General features: G+C 41.4%; 1 protein-coding gene across 1 annotated transcript; it reads right to left on the reverse strand.

Moving 5' to 3' along the window:
* Positions 1-219: 219 nt before the first annotated feature.
* On the reverse strand, positions 220-20,450 carry LOC127964448 (membrane-spanning 4-domains subfamily A member 4A-like). The gene is made up of 7 exons (XM_052564661.1): positions 20,148-20,450; positions 3,180-3,360; positions 2,486-2,596; positions 2,320-2,388; positions 1,929-2,119; positions 1,560-1,716; positions 220-367 (listed from the first exon to the last, which is right to left on the reverse strand). Exons 2-7 carry the CDS (start codon positions 3,333-3,335, stop codon positions 353-355), a joined length of 699 nt encoding a protein of 232 aa, XP_052420621.1. The 5' UTR covers positions 3,336-3,360; positions 20,148-20,450; the 3' UTR covers positions 220-352.
* Between the last annotated feature and the right edge of the window lie 1,087 nt (positions 20,451-21,537).

The raw sequence follows: 21,537 nt of genomic DNA on the forward strand, positions 1-21,537 counted from the left end.
TTGTATCACTAAAAATATCCGGAAGATGCACACATTCATCTTAAAAATTCTTAGCTATGCAAACATTGAAACACACTTTCAATCTGTCCAAGTGAAAAATATAATTTTATGTTGAAATTAAGAACCTTACACATGTATTTTTTACATTAATTGTGTCATTTATCTCAAAGAAACATGCAAACCAGGGCAATAAAGCACAATATCATGATCAACAAAGCTCTGGTAGTTTGCTTACTTATAAACAAAGCAAATATACAGTTTTTAAGGAATGAAGACTGAATGAGCTGCACAGTTTGAGAGTTTCTCAGGCCAGGGGCTAATCATTTCCGTGATACATGATGTCGTAGGTATCTCATCGTCCCTGATCCTGAAGAAGAACAGACACACTCGTAAATATAAATGATGCCATTGAAGAACCTTTTTTGCCTAAATGGTTCCATAAAGAACCTTTAGCATCTTTACGTTTCACAAAAACTTTTTTTGTGACAAAAGAAGGTTCTTCAGATTATAAAAAAAGGTAAGAAATAAATGGTTCTTCTATGGCATCACTGTGAAGAACCTTTTAAGCACTTTTATTTCTAAGAATGCATATGAAATCACTATAGACTACAATAACAGCACAATATCTGATAAACGTCCCCGTCTTGTTGCTGAAAAACACAAGAGGACAGTGAATGGGAGAAGTGACATTTCTCAGAAGAATCTTGCTCAAGACTGTGGTGTTTGTCCTTCAGCATTAGTCAACAACGATGGCACTTTCTGTTCCTCTTTTTTCCTCTCATCTAATTCTTTCATTCTGTCTCTTGAAGCAACTATGGGGGCATTTTCACAGATTATAAGATTAATATAACCTCAACAAAGCATGTTTATTTGACTGACCAAAGAGGTTTTAATGTGTGTTTGTGGGTTGCGTTTATTTCTGAATGCTTAACAAATATAGCAAATGTTTTTTCAAATATTTGTGCTCTTATGTGTGTCTGTTTAATTATCTATATTTTAAGGATAAATGTATCTTCAGAAAGTGAGGTAAATCTGACTTCACCTCCCATCCAGACATTGGAGTATGAGTTAAGCAGTTGAAACTAGTTTTATATTAAAAAAGACAATATACATCATTATTTAGTTAATGTGAGCTCAGCTATGTTCTGATAATGTTATCTCTAAGTTATAAGGAAAGTTATTTACACAGCAATCATGAGATGTTTTGCCCTTAAGCATTTTAGTTGAACATTCATCTAATTTAGATTTTTAAAATTCAAAAGTTCAAAACAGTTTCATAATGTTTCAGAATGGGAATGTTCGTTCAATGTTCAAATAACAAAGACATTATTATTTTTTTTTTTTAAGACTGACCAAACTTTTTGAACATTCAAAAACTTGATGGGAATGTTACGAAAAAGATTTTGAGAACATATTGCAGTTTCCGTGTGTGTAGTACATTTGTACCTTAACAGGAACTTAAAAAAAAAAAAAATACAAATCTAAAGCCTAGCCTGAAAGTTAAAAGCAGCTGTAAAAGCCTGAGGTTTGGGAACCTATGATTTTGGCTCATTACTCACCTGAGAAGAACAACAGCAGGTTTTACAAGCAAATGCTGAAAGACAGATGGAGATGATAAACTCAAGCACGGCGAATAACAGCAGCACCACCCTGATTCCAATGAAGAGAGTCTGAGAAAAATGTAAACATAACACAAATAAAAGTAACAATATAAATGATAATTACTATTCACACGTGTACACTGAATGCTCAGCATCCAGAATCTACTATCCTTGGGGTTATTATGATAATGTAATATATTTATCATAAAGTCATATACACCTAGGATAGCTTGAGGTTAAGTAAATCATGGGGCAATTTCAGTTTTTGAGTGAACCTGTGTACTGACCACACAGTGATCTTATAGTTATTTAGTTATAACTAAATACGTGTGAGTATAATAATTTCTATATTCTATAAAGTGTGAATGTAAAAGTTGACATACCTGATACATTCCAAATACATAACAGTATGTGGTACAGTAAGGGTATGGCCTCATAACCAAATCCAGTGAAATAAAAATAATGGAGATGCCTGCTGTTATAGTACTAAAAATGTTCATTCCAAGTGAAGCATTCACCTATAGAAAGAAAAACAATAAAAACAACAACATCAACATAAAAGCAATCATTAAATTAGAAAGTAATTTAAAACGTTGTGTTAACATGTTAACGTATATAGAAAAGTATCTGGAGTGTGATTTAAAAAGTACTCTACTTGATATAAATGAATTAATCGTAATAATAATCATGGTTTAAGAACCAGTAGCTGTGTACATACCAAACACAAACTGGAGGGTGAATTTATTTGATTTTCTGCAGCAATGCAGAGTGCTCCTGAGGTAATGTACTGAGAAGAGAGACAAAGGCAAAAACTGAGGTTTGCGTTGGCATATGTAGCTTGTATTATAAAGGGCAGAACACTTAATTGTATAATTAATTCTTACCATGATAGATCCCCAGTAAGGAACACCACTAATGACAAAGGCGGAAAATCCATTAAATGTAGACACAATGCCAAACAGGAGTGTCAGCAGACCAATCATTATCTGGACCGTCTGTTTAAAAAATAATGTACATATGTTCTTTTATAAAGAGGGAACAATGGAAAATACACTATCAATGTATGGCAGCTGTAGTTATGGAGTTATAAGTGTATTTGAAATATATCCCCAAAATATATTCTGCTAGTGTGGAAAACTATCGTGTGTAAATGTCACTGTATTTGCGGATTTGCAAGATATGGTTACTTAATTTTTTTTTGATAGTTTGCAACTTCTAACACATTGCTCTCTGTGACTGATACTGGCTTACTTAGTTGGGGACACTTTATTTACAGCGATTTTATTTTGCACAGATATTATTTAAACTGAACTGATCAGAGATGATATCACTGAATTCAATGATAAACTTCCTTTATCTGTCATTTTGCATTATTGACACACTGTTTTCCTAATTAATGTTGTTCAGTTGCTTTGAAACAATCTGTTTTAAATCGCTATATAAATAAAGTTAATGACTTGACTTGACACCGTAAAGTTGACTTATTTACTCTGTAAATGATAAACCTATGGCCACCAAGTCCTCAAGGCAATATATCCAAAAAAAGTCAATTATTTGTGTTTATGAGACATTTCTCACCCCAAGGGCTTTCGGTTGGCCTTTCAGAAACGCCTGAATTCCCCAAAGAGGCACGGGAGCATGTGTCACCGTCGTAACAGGTGTTGCTTGTGTTGCTGGTTGAACCTGGATGACGAATGTTGAAGAGTTTGTGTTTGCTGGACCAGTGCTGGACATTCTGGTTTCTGAATCTCAAACTGACCTGTACAAAACACTAAATCAAAAAAAAAAAAGTAAATCAAAACAGGTAAACAATATGATTATGGCTTTATTAATGCAATTTACAGTGTATTTATTAAAGCATACTTTATTAAATATTATTGTCATTCATATCTGTATCATGTCACTTGACGAAAATAACAAATGACTCGCACTTGAAGACGTGAGACATGAGCTAAATATTTCTGTTTCCTGTTGAATTGGATGTTGCGCAGGCACAGTCAACACTAAATGTATGAATCAGCCTTTGGAACTTACTAAAGATTTGTTCAAGAACAACCCATCACTGCAGGTGATAAACAGTTCCTGGTTTCCTCCAGACATGATTCTTGAATCTGAGCTGCATAATTTTGCATTGTAGACCAATTTTAAGCAAATATTTGTAAGGGTAATTGCAGAACTGTGTTGGCTTAATTGACATAAATCATGCTCTTTTGCACAATAAGCAAACTAGTATGTATAGTATATTTATTTTGTACATAGTTTAACAGCATTAAGTTGAGAGTAAATATAATTATTTGTCAATTTTAGACAATGATTGTTGTTGTTTGTTCAATACGATGACGATACCATGATAAAAGCTTAAGGAATTATTTTGATACGAAAGTGTGATAAGTCACATGCCTGCACTACTCATATCTGAATATCAAGTTGTAAAATTACTATGTGTGCACAAATAAGTACATACATAACAATTTATTCTATAAAATAATAATAATAATAATTATAATAATTATAATAAAAAACAATTATAATAAATGGCTGTGGCATGTGATACATTTGAGTTGTGATTCCGTCCCTTGTCCTCTCTCTACAACCTAATTTACAGTCTATGTTTCATTGTAATATGTAATGTAAATATTAAATAAATAATAACTGTCTGTTAACAGAAACGCCATCTACTCTCACTACTAGTGGAGAAGGTAAAACAACAGTTGACTCCGAAGTCATAATACATTCAAACACGGTTTTGCAGAAATGCATTTAAAAAATAATGTATGGCATATAAAATACATACATTTTTTGATGATTCATAAACTCATACTCAAGTTCAACATACCAAAAACACAAAACACACATCAAATATTGTGACATTTATATGACAGCATCATATAAATTATTAGAAGGACATAATGGACTTACCGATTAATAAAGCAGAACTTGTAATATGTTGTTTACAGCAGAAATATTGAGATATATCCAGCTGAAGACCCGCAGCACAAAAACTGGTAGTTAGGGGCGGAGTTGTTGACAATGATAGAGCACATCTGTAATGTTTTTGCCATCATATCCTATAAGAAACTTAACCATGTTTTTTTTTGTAGTAAAACCATAGCAACTACATTATACCATAACAACTACATTATACAACTACATGGTCTTTTTAATAAACCATAGTAACTATAAAATTAACCATGATTTTACTGCAGTAAAGGACCAACTTTATATTAAGTGGCCTTAACTACTATGTACTTACATTTTAATTAATAATTCAGTACAATGTACTTATAGTGTACATACATGTTTTTACATTGTACTTATATTTAAAAAAAAAACGACATGTAATTACATCTGTATTTAATTTCTGTAATTACATTTATAATTACACTGTTGACCCATACTTTACACCTTAACCCACCCTTAAACTTACCCCATACCCCCAACCCTCTCCCTAACCTTACCCCATCCCACCTCAATAGCAGCAAAAGTGTTTTAACCTGCTAACTGTCACCCCATCCCGTATACGGGACGCCTACGTTGACTATACTATATTACAATCAAATCTAATCTAATCTTGACAAACTATATATCGTTGGAAAGTTCTAAGACTCCCAAATATATATTTTACCAATATTTTTTGTAAAAAATTATGTAGGAAAGGTAATAGATTCATTTATGACAAGAGTGCACCCTCAGAAATCTACATTGCAAAAGGAGTTTTGACCTTTTTTTAAAAAATAAGACTTCCTCGTTGCCTTTTTCTCTATCACATTTTAGAAATCATCAGAAGTTATAAATTACTGACAACATGGGCACTATTTTCTCTAATACATTAGAAGCTGTTGCCCCGATCAAATTGAAAAAAGTTAGAGAAAAACGTACTGTACCATGGTATAACAGTAATACTCACTCTCTCAAGGAAGTAACTCGTAGTCTTGAACGCAAATGGAGAAAAACTAACTTAGAAGTTTTTAGAATTGCATGGAAAAACAGTATGTCCAGCTATAGACAGGCTCTAAAAACTGCTAGGGCAGAGCATATCCACAAACTCATTGAAAATAACCAAAACAATCCAAGGTTTTTATTTAGCACAGTGGCTAAGTTAACAAATTACCAAACGCCACCTGATTCAAATATTCCACCAACGTTAAATAGCAATCACTTTATGAATTTCTTCACTGATAAAATAGATAACATTAGAAATACAATAGTGAATGTAGATTCTACATCATCTAACACTTCAGTTTCATCCATCGCACCCAAAGATAAACTGCAGTGCTTTACAACCATAGGACAGGAAGAGCTAAATAAACTTATCACTGTATCTAAATCAACAACATGTTTATTAGATACTGTACCCACTAAATTACTGAAAGAGCTGTTACCTATAGCCGAAGAACCGCTTCTCAATATCATTAACTCATTGATCTTAGTGCTGCGTTCGACACTATAGATCATGACATACTCATAGATCGATTACAAAACTATACAGGTATTCAAGGGCAGGCTCTAAGATGGTTTAGATCCTACCTGTCCGATCGCTACCATTTTGTTTACTTAAATGGGGAGTCATCTCATTTATCATCAGTAAAATATGGAGTGCCACAAGGATCCGTCCTAGGTCCCCTTCTATTCTCAATATACATGTTGCCCCTTGGTAATCTTATTAGAAAATACGGAATTAGCTTCCACTGTTATGCTGATGATACTCAGCTATATATCTCAACGAGACCAGATGAAACTTCCCAATTATCTAAGCTAACAGAGTGTGTTAAAAATGTAAAAGATTGGATGACAAATAATTTTCTCCAATTAAATTCAGATAAGACAGAGATACTAATTATTGGACCAAAAAACACTACACAGAATCTTGTAGATTACAATCTGCAACTAAACGGATGTACTGTTACTTCCTCTACAGTCAGAAATCTGGGTGTTACATTAGACAGCAATTTGTCTTTTGAAAATCATATTTCCAATGTTACAAAAACTGCATTCTTCCATCTTAGAAACATTGCCAAGCTACGAAACATGTTGTCTGTTTCTGATGCAGAAAAGCTAGTTCATGCATTCATGACCTCTAGACTGGACTATTGTAATGCACTTCTAGGTGGTTGTCCTGCTTCATCAATAAACAAGCTACAGGTAGTCCAAAATGCAGCAGCTAGAGTCCTTACCAGGTCAAGAAAATATGATCATATTACCCCGATTTTACAGTCTCTGCACTGGCTACCTATTAAGTTCCGTATCAGTTTCAAATTATCATTACTTACCTATAAGGCCCTAAATGGTTTAGCTCCTGCATACCTAACTAGCCTTCTACCACGTTACAACCCATCACGCACCCTAAGGTCACAAAACGCTGGGCATTGGTAGTTCCTAGGATAGCTAAGTCCTCTAAAGGAGGTAGAGCTTTCTCACATTTGGCACCCAAACTCTGGAATAGCCTTCCTGATAATGTTCGGGGTTCAGACACACTCTCTCTGTTTAAATCGAGATTAAAAACACATCTCTTTCGCCAAGCATTCGAATAATGTATCTTTTTAATTGTGAGTGTAGTTGCATCTGATCAAAGGTGCATTTTTATTCATTAGCTTGGGTTAAACTAATTTTACTTTGTTGGATCAGCAGCTATGCTAATGATGTCTATATTTTGTTTCTATGTTTCGCCACGGATTTACACAAGCTCCAGTCTGGTTCCAGAAAACCTGAGAAGAGATGATGCTGACCCCTCAGAGGACCCCAGATGATGCTAACCCTGAATCAACAAACAGAACTAACAATTATTGCCAAATGTGTGACTGAATCATATAATAACTTAATTAATAATATTGATAGTGCATCGTCTAGCTGACTACGTCTTGTATTATTATTATTTTTTTTTTCTAAAATCCTGTCAAATGTGCACAAACAACTAGCTACTACTAAATATTGTAGAAACATAATTTTCTGTAAAGTTGCTTTGTAACAATTTGTTTTGTAAAAAGCGCTATACAAATAAACTTGAATTGAATTGAATTGAATATCACTTGAAAACATAAAATCTCAAAATTCACCCTTCAAAACCCATTTTAAAATCAGACATTGTATTACCATGTAAATGGTACATCAAAATCATGTTACAAAATGTTTTCAGTCATGAATTAAAAAAAAAAAAATGGGTTTGTATCATGCATACTCAAGTCTATCTTCAAAAACGTGAGTGACAGTTAACAGGTTAAAATACAATATGAACACAATAAGTACATTTTACTTATTTTTTTATGTAAGTACATTGTTGTTAAGGCCACCTAATATAAAGTGGGACAGTTGTAAACATGATTTATCTATAGTTTTTGTAGAAACCCATAGTAATTGCAAAAAGAACTGTGGTTTACCACTTCATTTTTCAGTAGAATATATTACAAAATAACCCATGTTCTTTCTACATTAGCTATTAACTACAGATTTAGTTATTTCTTACTCTTAAAAAATTAGGGCTCAATAAAATTATCATAATTAATCTCATGATTTCTGAAAAGGAAATTTGGCAAATGTGTTATTAGTTATTACAACAAATAACATAATAAAACTCAGCTTTGACAAGTTTAACCTATGAATGTAAACGTGCAATAGGCATCCTTTTACAGATAAGACCACCTCCAATTAAAATACTGTCGTAATATCAGTTGCATGTTTAAAAATGAACAGTGAATGAACAACTAAAATGAGTATTTGACATTCGTTTAAACTTCCCAGAAAATATTACAAGACCTTCTTGCAGAATATCATTAATAGGACTCAAAAAAAAAAAAAAAAAAAAAAAACATATGAACATTTTATGAAATGTATTTGTTTCTTTAGATTTATGTTTCAACACACTGTATGAACATGTAAATTTAAGCGCCATGTCAAAATATCTGTATATAAGCAATACAGGGAAATATTTAAAAACATCTGAAGATGATTTATCAAAAGCACACATTTTCATACATACATCTAATTGTCTTCTAAAGCAAATCTGAGCACACTTGCACCCTAAAGAGAGTTGCCCAGAAAATGGAGCACAGCTGGAGGAAAACAAAACTAGAGGTATTTTGTATTGCTTGGTGGGTGTCATGAATCAGGTCACCGGAGGGCACCTTCACCAGAGTATTAACCTTCACCCCGGGCTCCATTTTCCATTATCCCATACTGGACTGATTAGCTGCACATGTATCGCTCATCACTGGCCTATTTAACCAGTGTTCACACTTACACTCATCACAAAATCTTGTTTTTCCCCAGCTGACATTTCTGAGCAATTTCACACCATTCTGAGTTTATTCTGTGTATGACCTTGGACAGTTTAACTTCTCTGATTCTCTGCCGCCTACCCTTTTGATCTTGCCTACTGGAAATTTGATTGTTTGCTTGTTGCCCGGTGTGGCAGGGGGGGCGTGGTTTAGCGAAGTCTGCAGCGGGAGAGAGGATCGGGAGACGAGCGGTAAGTGAGTGGTTTGGGCAGAAATTATTATCACCTGTTTCTTGTTCTAGGAATTGGCGTGGAGAGGGTATAAAACGCCAGGAGAGACGGAAGCAAGGGAGAGAGAGTCGGACTGCTGACGAGAACCGAAACCGGAAACCGGAAAAAGGAAAACGGAAATAGCGCGTGAACGTGGCAGAATAAAAGGCACCGTCTAGTGCTAGACTTTTGAGTTGTTTTGTTATTAAATAAAGATACGTCAGCAGTCCAGCCGACCCCTTGTCCTCTTCCTTGCCCACACGAACTCACTACACTGGTGTCGAAACCCGGGAAGGAAGAAGGACCGTCGCCGCCGCCATGCAAAGCCCGTCCTCCACGCCGCTTGTGGACATCATTTCTTCCCTTGCGCCCTCCGCAACATTTCCGCCAAAAGTGTCGCGGATGCCCTGTTTCGTCTTATCTCCCGGGTGGGGGTTCCGAAAGAAATCCTTACTGATCAGGGCACGGCGTTTATGTCACGTACGTTACGCGAACTATACGGATTGTTGGGCATTAAATCGATTCGAACTAGCGTCTATCACCCACAAACTGACGGCCTGGTCGAACGATTTAATCGCAGTCTTAAATCCATGATCCGGAAGTTCGTTCAGGAAGACGCCAAAAATTGGGATAGGTGGCTAGAGCCCTTGTTATTCGCCGTGCGAGAGGTCCCACAAGCCTCCACAGGGTTTTCCCCCTTCGAGCTTCTCTATGGACGCCAGCACCGGGGGGTGCTTGACATTCTGAGAGAAACTTGGGAGGAGGGACCATCTCAGGGCAAAAACGAAATTCAATACGTACTGGACTTGAGAACAAAACTCCACACATTGGGGCGGCTATCAATGGAGAATTTGTTACAAGCCCAGGACCGCCAGAGCCAGCTGTATGACAGGGGAACTAGGTTACGCAAATTTGCACCGGGAGAGAAAGTACTTGTATTACTCCCAACGTCGAGCTCAAAATTATTGGCTAAGTGGCAGGGGCCGTTTGAGGTCGCACGCCAAGTCGGGGATCTCGATTATGAGGTAATACGGTCCGATAGGAACGGGGCTCGTCAGGTTTACCACCTCAATCTCCTCAAAAAATGGAATGAGGCGGAATCAGTGATGTTGGCAACGGTGATTGGGGGGGGGAGGATGATCTCGGTCCAGAGGCGAACGTCACACCACAATCCCTCGCCCTGGCTCCAGGTGGAGATCACCTCTTGCCGTGCCAACTCACTAATTTAACGAAGTTACAGGCAGAGTTTGCCGACGTGCATACTCAAGTCTATCTTCAAAAACGTGAGTGACAGTTAACAGGTTAAAATACAATATGAACACAATAAGTACATTTTACTTTTTTTTTTATGTAAGTACATTGTTGTTAAGGCCACCTAATATAAAGTGGGACAGTTGTAAACATGATTTATCTATAGTTTTTGTAGAAACCCATAGTAATTGCAAAAAGAACTGTGGTTTACCACTTCATTTTTCAGTAGAATATATTACAAAATAACCCATGTTCTTTCTACATTAGCTATTAACTACAGATTTAGTTATTTCTTACTCTTAAAAAATTAGGGCTCAATAAAATTATCATAATTAATCTCATGATTTCTGAAAAGGAAATTTGGCAAATGTGTTATTAGTTATTACAACAAATAACATAATAAAACTCAGCTTTGACAAGTTTAACCTATGAATGTAAACGTGCAATAGGCATCCTTTTACAGATAAGACCACCTCCAATTAAAATACTGCCGTAATATCAGTTGCATGTTTAAAAATGAACAGTGAATGAACAACTAAAATGAGTATTTGACATTAGTTTAAACTTCCCAGAAAATATTACAAGACCTTCTTGCAGAATATCATTAATAGGACTCAAAAAAAAAAAAAAAAAAAAAAAAAAAACATATGAACATTTTATGAAATGTATTTGTTTCTTTAGATTTATGTTTCAACACACTGTATGAACATGTAAATTTAAGCGCCATGTCAAAATATCTGTATATAAGGGAAATATTTAAAAACATCTGAAGATGATTTATCAAAAGCACACATTTTCATACATACATCTAATTGTCTTCTAAAGCAAATCTGAGCACACTTGCACCCTAAAGAGAGTTGCCCAGAAAATGGAGCACAGCTGGAGGAAAACAAAACTAGAGGTATTTTGTATTGCTTGGTGGGTGTCATGAATCAGGTCACCGGAGGGCACCTTCACCAGAGTATTAACCTTCACCCCGGGCTCCATTTTCCATTATCCCATACTGGACTGATTAGCTGCACATGTATCGCTCATCACTGGCCTATTTAACCAGTGTTCACACTTACACTCATCACAAAATCTTGTTTTTCCCCAGCTGACATTTCTGAGCAATTTCACACCATTCTGAGTTTATTCCGTGTATGACCTTGGACAGTTTAACTTCTCTGATTCTCTGCTGCCTACCCTTTTGATCTTGCCTACTGGAAATTTGATTGTTTGCTTGTTGCCCGGTGTGGCAGGGGGGGCGTGGTTTAGCGAAGTCTGCAGCGGGAGAGAGGATCGGGAGACGAGCGGTAAGTGAGTGGTTTGGGCAGAAATTATTATCACCTGTTTCTTGTTCTAGTAATTGGTGTGGAGAGGGTATAAAACGCCAGGAGAGACGGAAGCAAGGGAGAGAGAGTCGGACTGCTGACGAGAACCGAAACCGGAAACCGGAAAAAGGAAAACGGAAATAGCGCGTGAACGTGGCAGAATAAAAGTCACCGTCTAGTGCTAGACTTTTGAGTTGTTTTGTTATTAAATAAAGATACGTCAGCAGTCCAGCCGACCCCTTGTCCTCTTCCTTGCCCACACAAACTCACTACACTGGTGCCGAAACCCGGGAAGGAAGAAGGACCGTCGCCGCCGCCATGCAAAGCCCGTCCTCCACGCCGCTTGTGGACATCATTTCTTCCCTTGCGGTCCTCCACCGCGAGCAACACCAGGCGCTGCTGGACCTGAGGACCGATCAGGAACGACGGTTCCAGGCCATCGTCCAGGCCCAGCAGGAGGACCGCGAGAGGTTCCGGGGCTGGATTGATCGGGAGGTTCGCGCCGAGGCCGCCGGGGCGCCCGCCGCCCCCGTGCACCTGCCACTGCACAAGATGGGGGCCCAGGATGATCCGGAGGCCTTCCTAGAGCTCTTCGAGAAGGCGGCTGAGGCCTGCGGGTGGCCCCGCGAGCAGTGGCCGGTGCGCCTCATTCCACTGCTCTTCGGCGAGGCCGAGGTGGCCGCCCAACAACTTCCGGTGGCGAATCTCCTGGTTTTCAACGACCTGAAGAGGGCCATCATCCAGCGGGTCGGCCGATCGCCAGAACAACACCGCCAGCGCTTCCGCTCCCTGGACTTGGGCGAGGCCGGCCGGCCCTTCGCGATGGCCCAACAGCTCCGGGACTCCTGCCGCAAGTGGCTACTGGCCGAGGGGAGCGACGTGGAGCATGTCGTCGACCTGGTGGAGCTGAAGCAGTTCATCACTCGCCTCCCCAAGAAGACGGCCGAGTGGGTCCAGTGCCACCGCCCCGCGTCGCTGGACTCGGCCATCCACCTGCCGGAGGGGACAGTGCTTCCGTCTCTCCGCTCTCTCCATGCCAATTCCCCTCTCCACTCCCTGCCATTGGGGCGGCGGGTAGGTCTGGGCTGGCCTGTTGGCGTTGCGGGGACCCGGACCATTTTGTGGACAGGTGTCCAGTGATGGAGGTGGAGATGATGATCCGGGTCCCGGACGACCCACAGGCTACCCCTGGTCAGGCTGGCGAGTACCAAATTCCCGTGAGTATCAAGGGGGGTACATATCCGGCCTTGGTGGATTCAGGATGCAACCAGACCTCAATCCATCAAAGCCTGGTTCAACCGGGGGCATTGGATACAAGCCGCGTGGTTAAGGTGCGGTGCATACACGGGGATGTGGTGGAATATCCGGTCGTCCCAATTTTGATTCAATTTTGGGGACAAAAGCATAGTGTGGAGGTGGCGGTTAGTCCTCGCCTCCAGCATCCAATAATTTTGGGGACGAATTGGCCCGCATTTACGGTTTTATTGGGGTCGTTATGTGCGGATGCCTCTTGGGGAAATAAGGCACGGAAGGAGACCGCGCGGGTTCAGGTGGGGGAAACTGAGCCAGGACCGCTGAGGTCTGCCTCAGAGGAACCGAGTGGAATCGGGAGACTAATTCTCTCAGAGCACGATGACTTTCCTCTGGAGCGGTCTCAGGATGAGACGCTAAAACATGCGTTCCAACAGGTCCGCACCATCGATGGCCAGTCTCTCCAACCTGCCCTCCCGCTCTCCTATCCATATTTTGCCATTTTAAAAGACCGGTTGTATCGAGTGACCCAAGACGCTCAGACAAAAGTAAATACAACCCAGTTGTTAATTCCAAAGAGCCGCAGGGAAATGCTTTTCCATGCGGCTCATTCTAATCCTATGGCGGGCCATTTGGGACAGGCAGCGACACTAAATCGCCTCATGACCCGATTCTTCTGGCCGGGCATTCATGACAACGTGCGCAGGTGGTGCGCGTCTTGTCCGGAATGTCAGTTGGTGAACCCACCGGCCGGCCCAAAAGCGCCTTTGCGCCCTCTCCCATTAATGCAGGCCCCCTTCGAAAGAATTGGTATGGACCTCATCGGGCCATTAGAGCGATCGGCACGAGGACATCGCTTTGCACTAGTCATAGTTGATTATGCAACATGATATCCTGAAGCAGTGGCCCTCCGCAACATTTCCGCCAAAAGTGTCGCGGATGTCCTGTTTCGTCTTATCTCCCGGGTGGGGGTTCCGAAAGAAATCCTTACTGATCAGGGCACGGCGTTTATGTCACGTACGTTACGCGAACTATACGGATTGTTGGGCATTAAATCGATTCGAACTAGCGTCTATCACCCACAAACTGACGGCCTGGTCGAACGATTTAATCGCACTCTTAAATCCATGATCCGGAAGTTCGTTCAGGAAGACGCCAAAAATTGGGATAGGTGGCTAGAGCCCTTGTTATTCGCCGTGCGAGAGGTCCCACAATCCTCCACAGGGTTTTCCCCCTTCGAGCTTCTCTATGGACGCCAGCACCGGGGGGTGCTTGACATTCTGAGAGAAACTTGGGAGGAGGGACCATCTCAGGGCAAAAACGAAATTCAATACGTACTGGACTTGAGAACAAAACTCCACACATTGGGGCGGCTATCAATGGAGAATTTGTTACAAGCCCAGGACCGCCAGAGCCGGCTGTATGACAGGGGAACTAGGTTACGCAAATTTGCACCGGGAGAGAAAGTACTTGTATTACTCCCAGCGTCGAGCTCAAAATTATTGGCTAAGTGGCAGGGGCCGTTTGAGGTCGCACGCCAAGTCGGGGATCTCGATTATGAGGTAATACGGTCCGATAGGAACGGGGCTCGTCAGGTTTACCACCTTAATCTCCTCAAAAAATGGAATGAGGCGGAATCAGTGATGTTGGCAACGGTGATTGGGGGGGAGGATGATCTCGGTCCAGAGGCGAACGTCAAACCACAATCCCTCGCCCTGGCTCCAGGTGGAGATCACCTCTCGCCGTGCCAACTCACTGATTTAACGAAGTTACAGGCAGAGTTCGCCGACGTCTTTTCACCCCTACCGGGCCGTACTAACCTAATTCAGCACCATATCGAGACTGAGCCGGGCGTGGTAGTTCGCAGCCGGCCGTACCGCTTACCTGAGCACAAGAAAAAAGTAGTTCAGGCTGAGTTAGGCGCTATGCTTGACATGGGGGTAATAGAAGAATCCAACAGTAACTGGGCGAGCCCGATAGTTTTAGTTCCGAAAACGGATGGCTCAGTCCGGTTCTGTGTGGATTATCGTAAGGTGAATGCTGTGTCGAAATTCGACGCGTATCCAATGCCGCGGGTTGACGAGTTGCTTGATCGGTTAGGCACGGCTCGCTTTTATTCGACATTGGACTTAACGAAGGGTTATTGGCAGATCCCCTTGTCTCCATTATCCCGAGAAAAAACAGCTTTCTCAACGCCGTTTGGTTTACACCAATTTGTTACCCTTCCGTTTGGCTTGTTCGGGGCACCTGCGACCTTTCAGCGCCTCATGGATAGAATTCTGCGGCCCCATGCTGCATATGCGGCTGCCTACCTGGATGATATCGTTATATTCAGTAATGATTGGCAGCGGCATATGCAGCATCTGAGGGCTGTTCTGAGGTCGCTGAGGGGAGCGGGGCTCACGGCCAACCCAAAGAAGTGTGCGATTGGGTGTGTGGAGGTAAGGTATCTGGGCTTCCACTTGGGGCATGGACAGGTGCGTCCCCAAATTGATAAGACAGCCGCTATTGCGACCTGCCCACGTCCCAAGACCAAAAAGGAGGTGAGGCAGTTCTTGGGGCTGGCGGGATATTATAGGCGTTTTATTCCTAATTATTCGGACCTCACCAGCCCCTTGACTGACCTTACTAAAAAGGAGGTGCCAGATACGGTCCAGTGGACGGAGCCGTGTCAGCAGGCTTTTACTCAGGTCAAGGCTGCTCTGTGTGGCGGGCCGTTATTACACTCTCCTGATTTTTCTCTCCCTTTTCTGTTGCAGACAGACGCGTCGGACAGGGGGCTGGGGGCGGTCCTGTCCCAGGACATAGAGGGGGAGGAACGGTCGGTGCTGTACATTAGCCGCAAGCTCTCAAAGAGAGAGGCTAGGTACAGCACCATTGAGAAAGAATGCCTTGCCATCAGGTGGGCCGTCCTCACCCTCCGCTACTATCTCCTGGGACGGGAGTTCACCCTCTGTTCGGACCACGCTCCGCTGCAGTGGCTCCACCGCATGAAGGATACCAACGCGCGGATCACTCGTTGGTATCTAGCTCTTCAGCCTTTTAAATTCAAGGTGGTCCACAGGCCGGGTGTTCAGTTGGCCGTGGCCGACTTCCTCTCCAGGAATGGGGGGGGGGCTGCAGGCCGGACGGCTCCCCGGCCTGAGTCGGGCGGTGGGGGTATGTGGCAGGGGGGGGCGTGGTTTAGCGAAGTCTGCAGCGGGAGAGAGGATCGGGAGACGAGCGGTAAGTGAGTGGTTTGGGCAGAAATTATTATCACCTGTTTCTTGTTCTAGTAATTGGCGTGGAGAGGGTATAAAACGCCAGGAGAGACGGAAGCAAGGGAGAGAGAGTCGGACTGCTGACGAGAACCGAAACCGGAAACCGGAAAAAGGAAAACGGAAATAGCGCGTGAACGTGGCAGAATAAAAGTCACCGTCTAGTGCTAGACTTTTGAGTTGTTTTGTTATTAAATAAAGATACGTCAGCAGTCCAGCCGACCCCTTGTCCTCTTCCTTGCCCACACAAACTCACTACACCCGGACCCCTGCCTGGTATAGTTTCTGCCTTTGACATTGCTGCTACTGTTGTTTGACCATTGCCTGTTGTTTACCTTGTTTTATAATAAAGTGCTACAAATGGATCCACATCATTGATGAGCGAGTTGATTAAAAATGAGCGGGTGCCTGCGGTCACCCGCAGTTGGTTACGAGTCATCCAAAAATATTTTTCATGATATTTTCTGTTCGCGGTGGGTCAGGTAATTTGAAATAAATGTGCCAATTAAACCTTTGTAATTTATATTGTACTAGACACAATTTTGAAATACATAGGCCTGCACATTATAGGCTGAATAACTGGCGCGAAGATGACACACAAGCTAGTCTGCAGGTAGAGATGGAGATTTTCATTTTGTATAAATTGTATCTTAATTTTTGTTTTTGTGTTTTATCAATCAATTGCCTGTATTTAATAAATAAGAAGCAATTATATAGCAGACAATGTAATGAGGCACCAGCATGATCACTTGCATTGCATGTGAACCGGATGGCTCCGAAACTCAGCTTGTGCCTCACAGATTTTAGAAATATAGGCTATATATTACAGAAAGCTTGAAATGTCTACTTTTAAAAGAAAATATTCAAACCAAAATGAATAGGCTACTCTCTGAATATGTAATCCATATGAAATGTGCATTTCTCTCTTGCATTCATGGCGAGTCCACATGGTCAACTTCATCTTTGCAGCGACACAGAAAACACCAGTTTATTACTAACCAATTAAATGTCTCCTTGCTAATTTAGACACATTCATAATCATTACTTTAACCAGTTCTTTGTGGCAAGCGTATGATTGTGGTCATAACGCTTATTATACTCTAGGCTATAGCCTATTTAAGTAATTAAACTAATATAAAGGGATGATTTGTCCGTCCATGAATGGCTTAAATGAAAAACTACTAGTCAACCAAAAAAATAAAGTCGGAGGCAGCCACTTATTTTCCAACCAGCAGGCCATTCTTGGTTGAGCGATCTACCCCACGGAATGAGCTCTCCGCTCACGAGCTCTGATAGGAACAAACCCTAACCTCCGGGTCCGGTACAATGTTGTCTTTTTCTTTTTATGCGGTCCGTGTTCTGAGTGGGTTATTTGAAAACGTCGGTCGGGTGCGGCTTGTTTATACATTGACCCGCGCATCACTGATCCACATGCTTCTGACCGAACATTCCAGAAGATTTTGACCACCCGGGATCTAGCAGTGGTTTATCAACTATCCTGTGAGGTATCAGCCAAAGCTAATGTTTTAGCATCTCACCAACAGCAACTGAAACGCGTCACATGTCCATGGAGGAACTGGTGAGAACATTGCAATCCATGCAAATGGTCACATTATCACAGAGCCCGACAATGCCTGAGCCCGCACCCACTAATACATCAGCTAGCCCGCACACTGTGAACCCTCGACTCTCCCTACCAATGGAAAGCGGAAGCCTATCATTTCCTTCCTTCAACAAATTCCTTCAGCAGTTTCGAGAGGTATTTGAGCACTTGGCCTATGTCAAGGAGGTTGGCGAACAGTTGCTCACACTTCATCAGGGCAGAGATACTGCAGCAGATGCTCTCACCTACCGCACGCTCGCAGCCCAAACCGGTTGGGATACTGGTCCCTTCTATAACCTTCCTTTTCTTCCATGTGAATCCCGACTGACAGTGGCAGTGCTAGATGGATGCCCCCTGGGCACAGGACTGATCAAATTCCCTATCAGAACTTTCTGTCAAATACCAAGATCTCACTGAGGCATTCAGCAAGTCTAAGTCTTCTCAACTCCGACCACATCGATCCAGTGACTGCGCTATTGACCTGCTCCTTGGAGCGATGCCTATCAAAGGTTGAATGTTTCCACTATCACAACCCGAGTCTGAGGTAATGAGGGTGTAAATTGAGGAGGAAATGGCTAAGGGCTTCATTAGACCATCCACCTCTCCAGCGTCAACAGAATTTTTCTTTGCAAAAAAAGAAGGATGGAGGCCTGTGGCCCTGCATTGATTACCAAAGTTTGAATGATGTCAAGTCAAGTTTCGATATCCACTGCCACTAGTTCCATCTGCTCTGGAGCAACTGCGCTCTGCCAAGTATTTCACCAAGCTCGATCTATGCAGTGCCTATAATCTGATCCATATCCAGGAGGGAGATGAGTGGAAGACCCCAATCTCAAATTCACTGTAAAGGTTGATGCATCCAACACTAGGATCGGAGCCATCTTGTCACAACGTCAGGGTGATCCTCCCAAGCTATTTTCCTGTGCCTATTATACATGCAAACTGAACGCAGCCGAAAGAAACTATGACGTGGGTGAAAGAGAGTTGCTGTCAATGAAGACAGCCTTTGAGGAATGGAGGCAATGGCTAGAGGGCGCCAAAGTTCCTTTCCTGGTACTCACCAATCTACCTGGAGTACATCCGCTTGACCAAACAACAAATTTAAAATCATCTTTAAAAAAATGAAACATATTAACCAACAATGTATATGTTAGACCCTATTCCATCTAAGCTCCTAAGACTCTTAGATCCTCTTCTGACTAGGCCTATTATTAATTAATCATTGTCATTAGGATATGTCTCCAGTACCTTCATATTGGCTGTTATTAAGCCGCTCATCAAAAAAAAAAAAAAAACACAAAAAAAAGTAATTCTTTCTTAGAGAAAAATGGTATCTGTACCATGGTATCTGAGGATTTCCAGTCAGGATTTAGACCGTATCATATTACTGAGACTGCTCTAATTAGAGTTAGAAATGTCCTGCTCTTATCATCTGATTGAGGTTGTATCTCTCTATTAGTGTTATTGGATCTTAACGCTGTGTTCAACATATCACTATCTGTCAATTCTTCGTCATCAGTTAGGAGCCTAGGTGTGCTTTGATAGCAATCTTTCCTTTGAAAGCCACGTTTCCAGCATTTGTAAAACTGCATTTTTCCATCTCAAAAATATATCTAAATTACGGCCTATGCTCTCAATTTTAAATGCGGAAATGTTAATCCGTGCATTTATTACCTCAAGGTTAGATTATTGTAATGCTTTATTGGGTGGTTGTTTTGCACGCTTAATATAGAAACTCCAGTACAAAATGCAACAGCTAGAGTTCTTACTAGAACCAGAAAGTATGATCATATTAGCCCGATTCTGTCAACACTGTACTGTCTCCCTATCAAACATTGTATAGATTTTAAAATCTTGCTTATAAAGCCCTGAATGGTTTAGCACCTCAGTATTTGAACAAGCTCTTGTTACATTATAGTGCTTGACATCCGCTGCATTCTCAAAACTCAATTTGATAATACCTAGAATATCAAAATCAACTGTGGGCGGCAGATCCTTTTCCTATTTAGCGCCTAAACTCTGGAATAACCTACATAACATTGTTCGGGAAGCAGACACACTCTTGCAGTTTAAAGGTACAGGTTGTAGGACCTGCCATGAGAGGGCACACTACCAAAACAATAACAATATCGTGGTTTGATGACACTAAGAAGGAGCGTGGAATGATGGGATTTGTTCTTCTACCCAACTGCTGATGGCTATCAATCAGACGGAAAGATAAATCATGGATTTAACGAATGCAAAGACGTGATCAGACTATGGATCAGACGCACCCTTGCCGGTCTAGAGATGCGATGTCCCGCATTTGGCGTGTATGCCCTATGATACTAATCTTGTTGATCGTTATAATAGCATACGTTTTCTGTAAAGATACAAATCAAAACAACTCACCTGTCGATTAAAACACAAGTGAGATCGGCATCTCTTTCTAGTTGAAGTTTGTCGTGAAGCTCTCTCCAAAATGCAACACCGATATTGATCCTCGCTCTATCTCTCCTCTTGTCCCAAACTCTTCTTGGTTCGGTTGGTTGGCCCGTACATGCTTACGGGAGCTGTCCTTGTTGACAGAACCAGCGGCAGACGGTAAACAGTAATTATGTTCCATAAATAAGTAACACAATCCACCATAAAAAGTGCAAGAAGAAGTAAATAAGGAACTGCTTGAAGCAAGCTAGTGGTTTGCTGGACGTAAGACACTACTTCCGCATTTGTCCACGACACTGTTGTCATGTGGTTTCTACAGTACGTCAATAAAGGCAGTAACAAAGGGTAACTAACGTCATTGACAGGCGACTGCATTGCCCCGTGTCACTGTTTAGAATGGGAATTTTCTCATAATTTACAAGTAGTTGAAAAAATTTGAGATATTGTTAGTAATCAGCTGGACAAAATATATAACACTAGCCTAGTGGTTTTTGGATATTTTAATGCATATAACTTACAAATTGTACCTTTAAATCTACATTAATTGGCCTGGTCTGTATTTGTCTATTACTCATCTGGAGTTGTGTCTGTGAGAAGACGTGCTGAAGAGATGAGGGATAGTGGTGAAAAGAGAAAATAATGCAGCTGACTTAGTTCAAAAAGGAAAGGTTTAGACTGGAAGGAGCCCAATTTAAAGTCTGATCGAGAACCTGTAATTACTGCTGTCCGAGAACAGCCTACAGTCACAAATGACTGTAACAAAGCAGAAGTCACCCTGCTTTAACAACAACACACACTGACACACAATGCTGAGTGAAGGAGCTTCAGAGAGACGTGAAGAAGTTGGTGCATGTCACAAGACTTGTCCTGAGTGTGAGGGAGTAGTTACGCCAGGCCTACCTTGTTTCCCACACAAACATACACGGCAAGGGCATCAAGAAGGACAAAACTCCTGCCACTCAAACACCCATCTCCATTTCTAATGCTCTGAGTCCTACTCAAAAATGTTGGAATTGCCAATAAATGATGAAATGTGAACCCACACTGCTGTCCATTGTGCAGCCTTGGGCTCTGACAGCACACTGAATGCTAACAATGTGTTTAATGGACACAAAAACATGTGGTGCCTCATCTCTACTGCAGCAGTGTGGGGCTTTGTGTATGGGAGTATTAGGGTACGTGTGTGGGCTTAAGTCATCTGGAATCCCAAAAATAAAAAATGTTTTATGTGTCTTGAAGTGAAAGTCAAGTGCAAGAATTGAGTCTGAAGGCAAGAGAGTAAGTAGATGTGTGTAAGGCTAAGAGATGGAGGTCATCAAAAATATATAAAACATTTTTCTTATTAATTTAATGCATG

The sequence above is a fragment of the Carassius gibelio genome, chromosome B9 (genome assembly GCF_023724105.1).
Source record: "Carassius gibelio isolate Cgi1373 ecotype wild population from Czech Republic chromosome B9, carGib1.2-hapl.c, whole genome shotgun sequence".
Classification (NCBI taxonomy): domain Eukaryota; kingdom Metazoa; phylum Chordata; class Actinopteri; order Cypriniformes; family Cyprinidae; genus Carassius; species Carassius gibelio.